Here is a 13,373-nt window from a genome sequence, read left to right as displayed (position 1 = left end):
ATTCATCGAAAGACTGGTTATTCGTGGAGATGAAGATTACAAGGAAGAAAATTCATCACTGCCCCCACAGGGGCTCGAACCTCGGTCTCTCGATTGCCGGACGAGTGCTTTACCATCTAACTCGTCCGGCAAGCGGGAGACCGAGGTTCGAGCCCCTGTGGGGGCAGTGATGAATTTTCTTCCTTGTAATCTTCATCTCCACGAATAACCAGTCTTTCGATGAATCTTGTATTGACAAGTGGAGAGGACGTTTCTATATGCATATGGCCATCTGGTTGGCCTTTGCCATTCACGAGCTATTAGTTGATTGTTGACGCCGTCCATGTACGGTGCCTTTCAACATATATACGCTCCAAGGTTGAAATATTCTATCTGCTTCCATAGCTTAGATGGTAGAGCACTCGTCCGGCAAGCGGGAGACCGGGGTTCGAGTCCCCGTGGGGGCAGTGGTGATTTTTCTTCCATGTAATCTTCATCTCCACACATAACCAGTCTTTCGATGAATCATGTACAAATTAAATGTGCTCAATATGTCCACCTTGGGATGCACGGCATATGTCTATATACGGCAGTCAAATTCATCTCAAACTTTTGCGAGTATATTTGCATCAACTGCTTCCACTACTGCTGTCATCTTCAGTTCGGCTAATGCAGATCATCGAATCCGTTTTTAACTTTGAGAAAAGCCAATCCCGACAAACACTGAAGTGGCGGCCGAAGGAAGAGCGTTAGTGCTACCTATCGGCAACTGCGTGAAACTCGAGATTTCAGTCTTTTTACCTATACATTATTCGATCAAAACGGATTAAAAGCTGAATAGTTATGTTTTTTTTCTTTGAAACACCCTGCACACTGCTCCCACATAAAAAATTATATGGTTGTCTTAATCAAAGTATGGATTCATCCTAAGCTGATTATCGTATTTAAACTGATCGTTTAGTTTCTCTCTGACAAGATGATTTTAAACATCAACTTATATGAAAATTCCAATTAAAAATAATCAAAGCATTAAAGAAAATCCGTAAATAACTCATTAAAAGAAGCAAAAAATATTTACAATCCACCAAAAAAAAACCTTGAAAAAAATTGTTTCCTCACGATTATCATTATCATCATAATTATTTTAATTCAAAATAGAGAGTTTTTAAAATATAAAATAAAAAAAATCAATATAATGACCAGTATATCCCTTGTCGTGTTTACACTCTGGTAATGACTTCGCTCATCCGTGTATTACAACCCATTACAAAGGATTAGAGAAGCGCGTTGAAACAATTCCTTAAACGGAACCAAAAACTTTCTTGACGTTGGGAAAAAGGGTCGTAAGGGGAGGGGGGGGATGCCAAAAGACAAAGCATCACCATCTCGCACGCCCCTTCGAATAAAGTTTGGATCGTGACCCGTACCCCAAGAATGCCTGGCTGTGAGTGGATTTGCACGACCCACCTCCTCAGAAGAACACACGAATCAGAAGGGGCGGTACTCGCAGTTCATGAACCTCTGGCTGCGAATGGATTTGTACAACCCATCTCGCAAGCCTCTGCGGATTAAGTTTGGATCGTGATCCATACCTCAAGAATCCTTACCCGTGTGTGGTTTTGCACCACCCACCTCGGAAGGCCCTGCGAATGAGAAGGGGCGGGGCGGAACTCGTAGCTTAAGAACCCCTGTCTGTGAATGGATTTGTACAACCCATCTCGCAGGCTCCTGCGGATTAAGTTTCGGTAGTGACCCATGCCTAAAGAATTCCTGGTTGTGAGAAAATTTGTACGACCCGTCTCGGAAGCCCATGCGAATAAAGTTTGCACGATGACCCATACCTCAAGAATCGCTGGCTGTGAGGGGTTTCGCACTACCTACCTCGGAAGCCTCTGCAAATCAGAAGGGGCGGACTCATAGCTCAAGAACCCCTAGCTGTGTGAATGGATTCGTACAAACCATTTCGCAAGCCCTGGGAATTCCAATCAGAAATCGCCAAAGCATTAAGATGAATCGTAAACAATTCATTATATATATAACCAACAATCTCACAATCCACTAAAAAAAAACCCTTGAAAAATTTATTTTCAGGATTATCATTACCATCATCATCATCATCATCATTTCAATTTAAAATGGAGAGGGTTAAAAAAAATATCAATATAATGACCAACATCCTTGTCGTGTTTACACACTGGTAATGACTTCGCTCATTCGTGTATTACAACCTATTAAAAAGGATTAGAGAAGCGCGTTGAAACAATTCTTCAAACGGAACCAAAACCATAGGCGACGATAAGGGGAGAGAAAGGGGGGTCGTAAGGGGAGGGGGCCGGGGTTCCAAAAGGCAAACAAATTAAAAGGGATTAACAAACAAAAAGAATCTCTTTCCAAAAGCTTTCTATACAATATCTTCCTTTTTCTTCTACGGAGAGAGAACATATTAAAGGAAGTTTTTGGAAAAAGCCAAAGAACACAAAACGAACGAGCATTTCGTTCGGAAAAGCTAAAAGGCTCAGAAAACTTGACGAAGGGTGCGGCGAAGGGGAGGGCGCCCTATCGAAAATAACGAGCGATAAAGAGGTAGACACACACACATATATACACGTGGCAAAGGGGGGCACAGGGGCGACAAGGAGAGAGAGAGCAAGACACACACAGAGAAAAGAGTAAGACGACGACTCGAGAATAAAGAGAGGAGACGGAGAGTAAAGGAGAGAGAGTATTTGCTCGCTCCTTCGGAAAGATAATTGAAACGAAGGCGGTAATTAATTAACTATTAGCGCCAAGCCAATTAAGCAGACCGAAGGTGGCGCGGGCGGTACCGGCGGGGACACGGGTGAAAGGGTTGTAGGAGGTGAATGTTTATTCATGTCCTTTCTCTCTCCCCAAACGCCCCAACCCGAGCCCGAAAGGGGCGCTTGTTGACAGAGGGGAGCCGTCGACATCAATATTGCGGTCGTAATGGGGATTTTATGTTCTTCGGGGCCTAGGGGGGTTGAGAGTGAGAGGAAGGGGGGTGCGCTTTTGCTGCTCTAAGTTTGGTGGCTCCTTGGATTTTTAGTTGGGAGGTCGAAGAGTGGCGGATGGTTGAAACGAACGACAAGTCGTCGTCCTACTCCAAATGGAGCGGTGGCTATATATGGGTGCTTAAAGCATCCTGCCGTAAAATTGTTTCCTAGCGGAGGATGTGCACGTTAAGAGAGAGAAGCCTTGAAATAATCTTATATTTATTTTGCGCCCCTTCTCCTTTACCTAGTGTTCTTAAACGCCCCCCCCCCCTTAATTCTTTTTTCTTCTTTCGAGTGTACGTGTGTGTGTTCTTCACTCCGTCGCCTTTTGGCTGTACTTTCTTAAGACGGTAGGGAGGTAACAAAGGTGCAGAGGAGCGAAGTCTCGCCAAATATTTGATCACTCATTAAAGGGACGACGGGTCTTGATGATGTTGATTGCTATGTGCGTGCGTGCGTGTATGGAGAAGAGCTTTTCTGGTTGTTAATGAATCGTCGAATTATAAGAAAGAATAAACCGAAAGATACGTAAAAAGAGCTGAGAAGTTTTTTTTTCTTTTACTATTTCTCAGTGAGTCCGTTCCGTCGTTGCATCTGATAAAAGATTATAAAATACTCCGCGAGAAATTGTTTGACAGACATCGGGGTGAGCACACCGTAGGGTTGGATTCTCATGACCAGATTCAATTCATTCAAGAGAACTCCACTAGTCAGTATATTAAAGGTCCGTCAACATGGGAAATGGGAAAAAGCCTGTTTAAAACCGGGTTCAAGGATTTTCGCTAAAACCCGATTACATGGACCGGCATTTCAACCCCACTTTACCGAAGTCATCGCAGGTTCGCGCGTGCAAAGTATTGTGAGAAAGGAGGTTACAACCGTCAAAGATCCGCAAGAAAGAGGGAGCAATGCCCCCTCCCCATTTTTTTTCCCTACGGAGTCGTCCAGCGCGGTTGTTAGAACTTCCATTGCTACCGCGAAATTACTATTATTAAACCCCACATGCACCTCGTCCATATTCCTCTGTGGAACTTCTAACGAATGACTTCCACGGACGCGCGCATTTCATGTGCGCGTCCGTGTTGTGAACCTAACACGAAGTTTGTTTATGTGTAATGCCTGTTATAGAGCTGCCACCTGCCATCTATTTTTCGAACTACGAGTGAAGTTTAATGATTGAAGATATGTACCGTTGTAGGCTTGTTGCTCTCTGCGGCGATACTATTTAACAGGGAGATCGGCTCGTATTTGCGCCTCGAAGACGGAAACCTCAAAAAACCAATATAAAGCCGACCACGCTACCGTAATACTGCACATGTAAACGGGGCTTTAGTGCAGTGTTTCTCAAAGTTGCCTCGCGGCTTCTAAGGAAGTCGCCAGTATTCGTTGGAGGGCATCGCGATGAGTTGCTGACATTATAGTGCGCTTGTTCAGTGCTTTTAAATGATATTTTTCAGCATGGGGTAGCCATGGATGCACTATTACTGGTCAAGGGAGGCCCCCGCCGAAAACATTCCACAATGATTGACTTAGTAGGTTCTCAATCCACGGCTCACAGCATTAATAGAATATCAAATTGGTTTTGTGGAAAATTTTTAAGTACAATAATATCGATCCTTGTGGGCGTCCAGGATAGATAGGACCTTGTCAGCCTCAAATTTGTTTGAGTTACGCTCACGAACGAACGGTGGTGATCCTCAGAAGGTAAGGCTTATTCCGATTGTGTGACATAGAGGAGGAAAATGTGAGTATCCTCTTTAGAAACGTCTTACTTCATGATCAAATTCGCTTTAAATTTGGTTAATAAATGACATCAACCAATCAGAGCACTCACGTGCCAAAAAATTTCTTCGAAAAATACAAAGATCGGACACATTTTTTTCAGTGGTGAAACATTAGGGTAGTGTTTCTCTTGTAGCGTTGACCTGACGATATTGAAGTGTGTGCTTCGACGTGGTGGTTTTCTACACGCGTGTTCAACTGCTGGCCCGCGGACCAGTCCGCGAAACATTTCCACCCAATTCATGTGGCCGCTTCATAACTTTACAGTTAATAGTGGTCTACACATTGTTTATGTATTTTTTGCCGGTCTGCAAATTTTTTCTACTGTTTACGTCTTTTCTGCGGCACAAAAATTAACTTTAATTTTATGCATTTTTTTAATTTGTTTGTTCGAAATTTATTTTTTCCCTATTCATTCCTTTTTTTTCCGGTCCGAAAATTATTTCTTTCATTTATTTACTTCTTCACGGTTCGTAAACTACTCATGCTCAAAAGTTGGGCAACAAACTGATAATTAACCATTATAACTGTATGATGATCTGGACGGAAATTGTTACTGGCGCTTGTATCGACCCCTTAATGTCTTTACTAGAGGTTCAGAGACGGCATTGCACTATCAAGAACCGAGATTGCATCCTTGCACCATATGCTCGCAGCATTTCTTTCTGTCACGGACAATGATGCCATGTTTATGGACGATAATGCAAAAGTTAACGCAGTTTGTGTTGTCGAGCATTAAGTTTGGTCTGAAACCCCGACTTGCATGGAATAGCCACCCATTTCTTTTGACTTGAACCCAATAGAGAATATATTAGACATCCATTAAAAATATTCAACTGCTCTACATGACCGTTCTCAAAGTCTCGATGAGCTACGAACAAGTCTCTCGCTTAAATGAGCCCTGATACCGCACAAAACGCCTTTAATAATAGTATTATTGGAATAGATCTACGTTGGCGAGCCTGTGCATCAAGCATAGATGGTCATATCCCATATTGGCCCCGACCTTCTCCATTTAACATTTTTTGTGGCTCAATATATGATTGTTCTTTTCTACGCCAGTTATTCGATTTTGGATTTTCTTTTTACTTTCGATTTCGCTAGAGAGTGTCCACTGCCTTTTTTTTTACCTTATTATCTGTATAAACGTCAACAAAAAATACTTAAAACATTTGCTTCCATAAGAATCTTTGCATTAGTTATATCTCGCATTTTCGCCGGTCTGCGAAATTTTTAAACTTTTTCACCTCTCGGGAGGTATAAAAGTGTTGAAGAACACTGTTATACTGACATAGACCACTACGGGGAGATTCGGATAAACGATGACTAAGGCAAGGGAGATGTGGGCGGAACATGTTCGAGAATCGCCGCATAAGTAAACTGGAGAGCTGCAGGGATTTTTATGAATGTTTACGCATCAAGCTTATATTATTTAAAAAAAATAATAAGGTTGATTTCCACTTGATCTCGGAGCAACAGTTCTACCAACTTCACCCCATCCCTCTGTTTTGGTGAGGGTGAAATTTCTTCATAGGATTTGTATCGGAAGAGAAGGGAAATTTAAAAAAAAGCGTTTTGGACATTCTCAATCTGTAAGTTCACTTAATGAATTTTTCAATGACTTCCAAACAGAGTGCTATGAGATCAGAGATTGGCTCTGGGAAAATTTCGGAAGCAAAATTATATTATTTATACTAGAACATCGATCACCAACTAGTAGTGGTACTTAGAGGTGCCCCACGATCGGCACGAACGTAAAAATTTCAGAAGAATCCCTCATCTATAGCGTTAATAAAAAATGATGTCCTACGTGCAATTCGTCGAACCAAAAATATTGGGATGAGGAACTCTGATACTGAAAGGGTTAAACAGAGAGAGAGAGTTGGATACATTCAATTTTTAACAACTTTCCAATTCTGATCCCAGTGTAGTCATAAACCAAAAATCAACATTCAAATCAGAAAACTGGGTGGAAGAACAGTAACTTCGAAATTGAATTCAAATTTTCACTAGAATATTCAACACAAAGAAGAGAGAGAGTGAGCGCGAGAGTTCCTCGACCACCCCGAAACAGAGATATTCAATTTCGTTCATAACGTTGTCACACAGAACTCTCGGCATAAATAACGCGGTAGAAAACCCACGCTGGACACAAAAGCATGTCCCCCCTAAGGGTGGGAGGGTTGGAAGGACTGCAACGAAGACTTGCATACATACATACACATATTCTTGTCCGATAATTATTTTCAACACTCCGAGTGAAAGGGCAGAATCCACCGATTAACCGTACGGAATGGAATTGGAGACAGGAATTTCAAAGCACCGCTACCACACTAAGGGCCACCCCCAACGTGTTCTGTATCTGTCTCATGGCCGAGAGCTAGATATAGTACTAGAGAGAGGGAGAGAGAGGGAGAGGGGATGGTGTTTTCCGACCTGCCACCCCTCGGTCCACCTCTTATCTGAGTCTGAGTGAGAGAGCATTCGCTTATATAACCACCTCTGTACCAACCTCACTCTCTCATCGGTGGACGAGATTCGTAGCCAGAAACAGCTTGCTTTGATCGCGAGGAAACATTCTCTGAATGTTTGATGACCGCTCCCGGGTGAATCTCTCTCTCTCTCTCTCTCGCTCTCAAAGAGAGAGTCCTCCAGAGGGTTAAAGGGAGATAGAGAAGGGAGAAGAGAGTAAGTACCACACGGAGATTCACCCTCAATTCCAACGGCATCAAGCATTGCTCTTGATGGGTGGACGAGGATGGCGAGACGAAGAAGGAGCAGCAGCAGCAACAACAAACAGCAGTATACAGTACGAGGCTTCCCTTTAATCTTTGAGGTGACAGGCACTGTATATGCCTCGCCTCGTACATGTATGAACTCATTCATACCGTCTCTCAGGAGAACTAACTCTCTCTCTCTCTCTCTCTCTTCCTCAGCACTATTCAAAAGCGAAACAAATGCAAAGGATGGATGGGAGGGGAGTGGGAGTACAGTAGTAACTTGCAGCAAAACGCCCCAGCTCAGCTTGAAGGTATTCACGGATATATCCGTCTATGAACCCCCCCCCTTTTTCCACTTTCCCAAATACAATATCCATCGCATTTGGTTTAATCGAGCCTGTATGCGTGAGTTGCGATTCCACCTAGTTTCGGTTGTAAAGGATGGTAGTTCGCATCTCCTTTTCAAACTTACAGTGTGTGTGTGTGTGTGTGTAGGTGGAAGAATCCCCCAACGCCGCGGATACGGGAACAGACCTTCCATCCGGGTTTCGGCTATTCCAGGAATTTCCACTCGAACCTCGGTCGGACAGGCGCGGGGAAATCATAAATTGCACGCATATTACGCGCTATATCGTGATGATGGTTACACCACGCTAAACTGCGATAATTATCATCATTATCGTGATCCCCCCTTTCCTCCCCTCCTCCCTCCCCCGTTAAGGCAAATAATAAATCATTACTATTCTGAATGATGAAGTGTTTGGATTAGGCGATTCGCTAAACTTTAAGACACGAAGTATGAACAGTGATTTATCAATTTGGACGCAACGTTCGTCGACGTGTGCGTCATTATGTTGATTACGGGGCAATTTAATGATAAATTCATTATATAAAATAAAAAAAAGTACAAATATTTTTTTTTTACGCTCACACCCAGCATTGACGAGATATCTCGCTCCCTTGAAAGCCTCTTATTTTAGCAATGACAAGCCCAGATACAGTCGACGCCACTTATTAGAATCACAGATAATGTTATCATTCGGGTATTGTTATTATTTTTACAAAGAACGGCACGTTCAGAAACCGTTTTTAGCCGGGAGTTCGGACAATGCTATCAATTTTTTCCGTCGAAAGTTTTTTTTTTTTTTGCGCATTCTGATGCTGAGGTTTAACCAAACTTATTTTTTCCCCGTAACTTATCGTTATCCGTTCGATAAGCTTAAGACTTATCCGTTTAAGACTATGTAGGAGGCTAAAAGTGGTGATCTCTCCTCCCTTCCCCTGTCGTTTACAAACGTTTCCATAATAACTGTCGTAATTAGTCTGCAGTATTCGCCGTGTATTGTTCCAGTTTTAGTAAACGCACTGCCGAAGAGAAAAAATATTGGCATCCGAGACCATCCATCACTTTGGGAAAGAGAGCAAACCATCCCAAGATGGTCTCTCTGGCCTGTCAGTGGTCATGTCTGTAATATTCACTATGATCCATGCACACGTGGAGCTGTTTTTGGTCTTCCTTTATTGAAGGCAAATGTATTAAAAGAGGAAAAAAAAACCCCTTTCCTTCAGTTCTTGATGAGTTTCTCTCAGTTCCCCAGATCTATCCGGGTTTTGGATATTCCAGGAATTTCCACTCACTCGGCGAGGGGGGGGGGTGTTATTATATCGCTATGACGGTTATACCACGCTAAAGTGTGATAATAATCATCATCGTGATCCCCAACATCAACGCGAATAATAAATCATTACTATTCTAAATGATGAAGTGTTGGGATTAAGCGATACATTAACCTTTAAGGTACCAAGTATGAACCGTAATTTATCAACTTAGACAAAGCATTTAATCGTCGTATGCGTCATTATGTTGCTTATGATTATAAATTAATGATATAAAATGAAAACAAAAAATGCAAATATTTTTTTTTACACTCTCACCGGCCTTGACAAGATATCTCGTTTTCCTAAAAGTCTTATTTAGCAATGACAAACGCAGATATTTCGTAAAGCTAATTTGTCGTTAGAACGCTTTTTCCTTGGACACACAACCTTTCCGGCCAGCGTGGGGGGGGGGCAGATATGCAGTTCTTCTTCGACATAAAGCATTATACGAGGATGATGTAACTTTCAGCTATCCATACAAAGGTTTTTAACAGTTGGCTGATGCGAAGATATATTTCGGACAAGAGAAGAAATTCAACTGCCCCTGCGGGGAATCGAACCCACTTCCTTTCATTTTCCGGGTGAACGCCCTAGACTACAGAGGCAACGAATACCTCAATCTTTCCTTGGAGCTCATGTGTACTGAACGGGGACCGTACATTGACCGTCGGACCTAACTCAGGCCAAAGCTCACAATTGCTGACAATGCCACCAGATGGCGACTTATCCGAGGGCGATGTCACTCTCCGCTATCCATAACAGCTGGCTGCGTGTGATGCGAAGATATATTTTGGAAAGAGAGAAAGGAAGGATTGAGATATTTTCGTTGCTTCTGTAGTATAGTGCGTTCACCCGGAAAGTGAACGGACGTAGGTTCAATTCCCTGCAGGAGCAGTTGAATTTTCTCTTTCCAAAATATATTTTCGCATCAGCCAGCCGTTAAAAACCTTTGTACAAAGCAATATGCCTAGTATATACGCGCTACATTTTCACTCATGTATAATACATGACATATAGTTTACTGGACATATTTCCGTAACTTTGACCGTCGCAACTTTTTTTTGAAAATGCCCCATTTTTCTCTTATTTTCTATAAGGTTTACTTGAGTTTTTGAAATCAAAAAGAAAGATTATTTTTATGATTTATAAACTATATTACGGAACTTATGCCTGTATCATAAATAATTATAGTGATATAAATGTATTCATCTCGCGTATTTGTCAGACATGTATTTTTTTTTGTTTTTGATGAATTACATTTTTACCTATCGCCATTTGCATTAGCCTTCTATTTCCTGGTATTGACAATTTTAGCGATTGACGGCAAACATTACTTGCCTTTGACAATTTTTTAGCTGTGATATTGACAACTTTATTTATTTTTGATTATTTTTGGCTGTAATTGTCATTTTCACTGGCATTTGAAATTTTTTTTTGCCGTAATTGGCACTTTTACTGGATTTTGGCAATTTTCTTTAGTTGCGATGATTGATCATATCCCGTACGGATGCCGATTTCCCGCATTTTTATGAAGGAAATATGGCCAGCCATTCGGCATTTAACGTGTTGTGTACCGGAGGTTGGGCACCCTTGCTATATTACCTTACGTTGCATCTGCTGAAAATAGTAAGAAAGCTGACTTAATAATAATAATACTAATAATAAAAACGTGATTAATAATAACTTAATAAAAAAAAATAGTGATTTCTGCTATGTGCCAGTTAAAGGGTCAAAAGAGCATTACGACGTACCAATGAAAATGAAAATGAATCATAAAATCCTTTTTAAAGCTTACAAAATTATACCGATAAAAAAATTTGATTTTTAATGAAACAAACAACTCACCTGTCTTTCTTCGTTTAAAGCTTCATGATAGCATATTAGAAAAGAAAATAAAGAAAAAAAACTATTAACAAGAAACATAATTACAAACAAGAAAATTATTATAAAACTGAAAATGAAGTACATAATGCACGAAAATATTGATTTTTTAATTTTTTTTCTAACCGTAATCAATCCACCCACTGGGACACAATTCAGGAGTAGTGAGCCAGTGGATTGTCTTGAAGTAGGTGCAGGTCTTCTGTGGTTATATACATTCAGAAATCCGTGCGGTTGATCGGTATCGGTGGGGAAAAATGGCGGCTGTACCATCAGACCCATTTCAATTACCCAAAAGTACACATATAAACACAAAAGTTTTCATTCTCCCATACGGGGGATCCCACCGCCGCCGCGGGCATGATATAGCAGTGTTTCTTAACCCTTTTTCGGTCATGGTCCCTGTGGACCATATTTTCTTCTTGTGCTTCCCCCACTTTCCCATCCATCCCCCAGCCCCATAGTGAAAAAAATGTAAACAAAATTGATCTATTGACCCATAGTTCATGGAGCTTCCCTCTTGAGGAGGTTCTCTGCTAGGCCGTCTAAACATTATGAGGCTTCGGGAAAAAGCCTACCTTGCTCTTGAAAATCATAGCACCAGATCTCATCATGTAGGTCTTTCTCCATGGACATGAGAGTCGTGACAGCATGAGACCAATGCGTTAAGATTCTCTGGCGCAATTGGGCAGCAGTTCTTCCACACTTTTATTTCACAATATTTCAAAAAATAAAAAAAATTTTCACGTCTGAATTTTTTTTCGCAACTCTTTGGGGGCCCTTTAGCCATCTCCCAAGGCTTCCTGTTAACAAGTCCTTTTAAAATATCGTGGGACTACACGAGGCATATGAATAGTCTCCTGAGGTTGAGAATCACTGTAATATAATACCAGTTTCGACAGTGGTTCCATCCGATTCAATTACACACGATACAAGCTTCACGTGGTGCTTTTCCATTTGTGAACACGGAAGATATCACAATTCACATGCTCACGAGTACACAGAATCTGTCTGTAAATTTCTCGTTCGCAAGAAAAATGGCCACCCTCTACCATAAAACGAACTGCGATTAATACAGATACAGAATACGCTTTCAGTATTCAGTTCATAGCTAAAACGGGCGAATGGATTACATCCTTGAAACTAGAAAGGGAGGAAAACCTTTTACATATACATATTGCATATACACACAACACATAAAACTTATGTATGAGTTTCTCGATATACGAGCACATATATATATATATATATATATATATGTGTATGGGTATGTGTGTATATGTACATAAGTATGTATATGTATACAGAAATGAGGAAGAGAAGTAGCTTCTCATATCTCAGGGAGTGACACATCATCTTAGATCGGCGTAGATTCTTCGGCAAAAACATTTACATAGCCAAACTCAGCGAGAGAGAGAGAGAATTTTGGCTCCGCCTAGGAAAAACAAACAATTCTAATGCATGTGCGAAATGAATTTTTCGGCTGGCTCAAATATTGAATGTGTGTGTTCCGTTTTTGGAAGAAGAACCTTCTCTCAGAAGGAGACTGAGAAGCATAGAAGGAGACAGGACTTGTATTGCGCGTGCTGGGAGAAGACACAACTACACCCGAAACTCGTTCGTTTCCCAGAGAGTAAGAGGCGAAGGCGTCGTTTACACAGTCACCGTGGATTCCAGCAATAGGAATATATCCGACTTGGAAAGCATGGGAAGTTACTCGCCACCAGACATGCCATAAAAGGTTGGAGAAAGAGAGTTAGAGAGAATGGCGGAGGAATACACTCTCACTGGGAGGCAAACAGGTTTTACCGAATTGTAGAAATTCTCAACAATAACACGAGATTATGAAATATGCATAGCCACATTGCACATACACACAAACACAAGAGCGAAAACCGCTCGGTGTATACGTATACACATCTCTCAAAAGATGATGTAAGAAGAAGAAAGTGAACCATAGTGAACCATAATGTTTCACAGCATTCCCACTCTTTGCTCTCTATGTACAACCTACCCTCTTTCTGTATCTTACCAAACAAAAGTTCTCATTCTATATGCGAGTATGTAAGAGAGAAAGAGGGAGGAAAACATTAAATATTTACTGCAGAAGGAAATGCAAACACCCTGAGTTATGAAGATGTAGAGAGAGGAGAGGAAAAAAGGCAAAAATGTTTCTCTCATCCCAATCTTACTTTTCTCCACAACAAACAAGGGGAAATATCAAGTTGAGATGTGCACGGGAGGTAATTTGAAATGGGTTTGAAATTGTGCCGATGATGGGAGGAATGTTTTGACATCGTACAAAAGAATTCGTATCTGTGTGTCATTACTGAGAAAATTT

At 41.3% G+C, this 13,373-nt stretch overlaps 1 protein-coding gene across 6 annotated transcripts in view; it reads right to left on the bottom strand.

Moving 5' to 3' along the window:
• The window catches only part of LOC149088447 (transducin-like enhancer protein 4), a 307,412-nt gene that overhangs the window by 85,416 nt on the left and 208,623 nt on the right, over window positions 1-13,373 (bottom strand). For all 6 annotated transcript variants that reach the window (XM_089247536.1, XM_089247540.1, XM_089247539.1 and 3 more), the window contains one exon: window positions 10,997-11,016. In XM_089247536.1, coding sequence (XP_089103662.1) covers window positions 10,997-11,016 — 20 coding nt within the window. The remainder of the gene's footprint in view (window positions 1-10,996; window positions 11,017-13,373) is intronic.

This window comes from Pholcus phalangioides, unplaced genomic scaffold (genome assembly GCF_987345545.1).
Source record: "Pholcus phalangioides strain wild (caught in Gottingen) unplaced genomic scaffold, Ppha-v1.0 ptg000003l_1, whole genome shotgun sequence".
In the NCBI taxonomy this organism is placed as follows: Eukaryota; Metazoa; Arthropoda; class Arachnida; order Araneae; family Pholcidae; genus Pholcus; species Pholcus phalangioides.
This window is presented reverse-complemented; position numbering and strand designations above follow the sequence as displayed.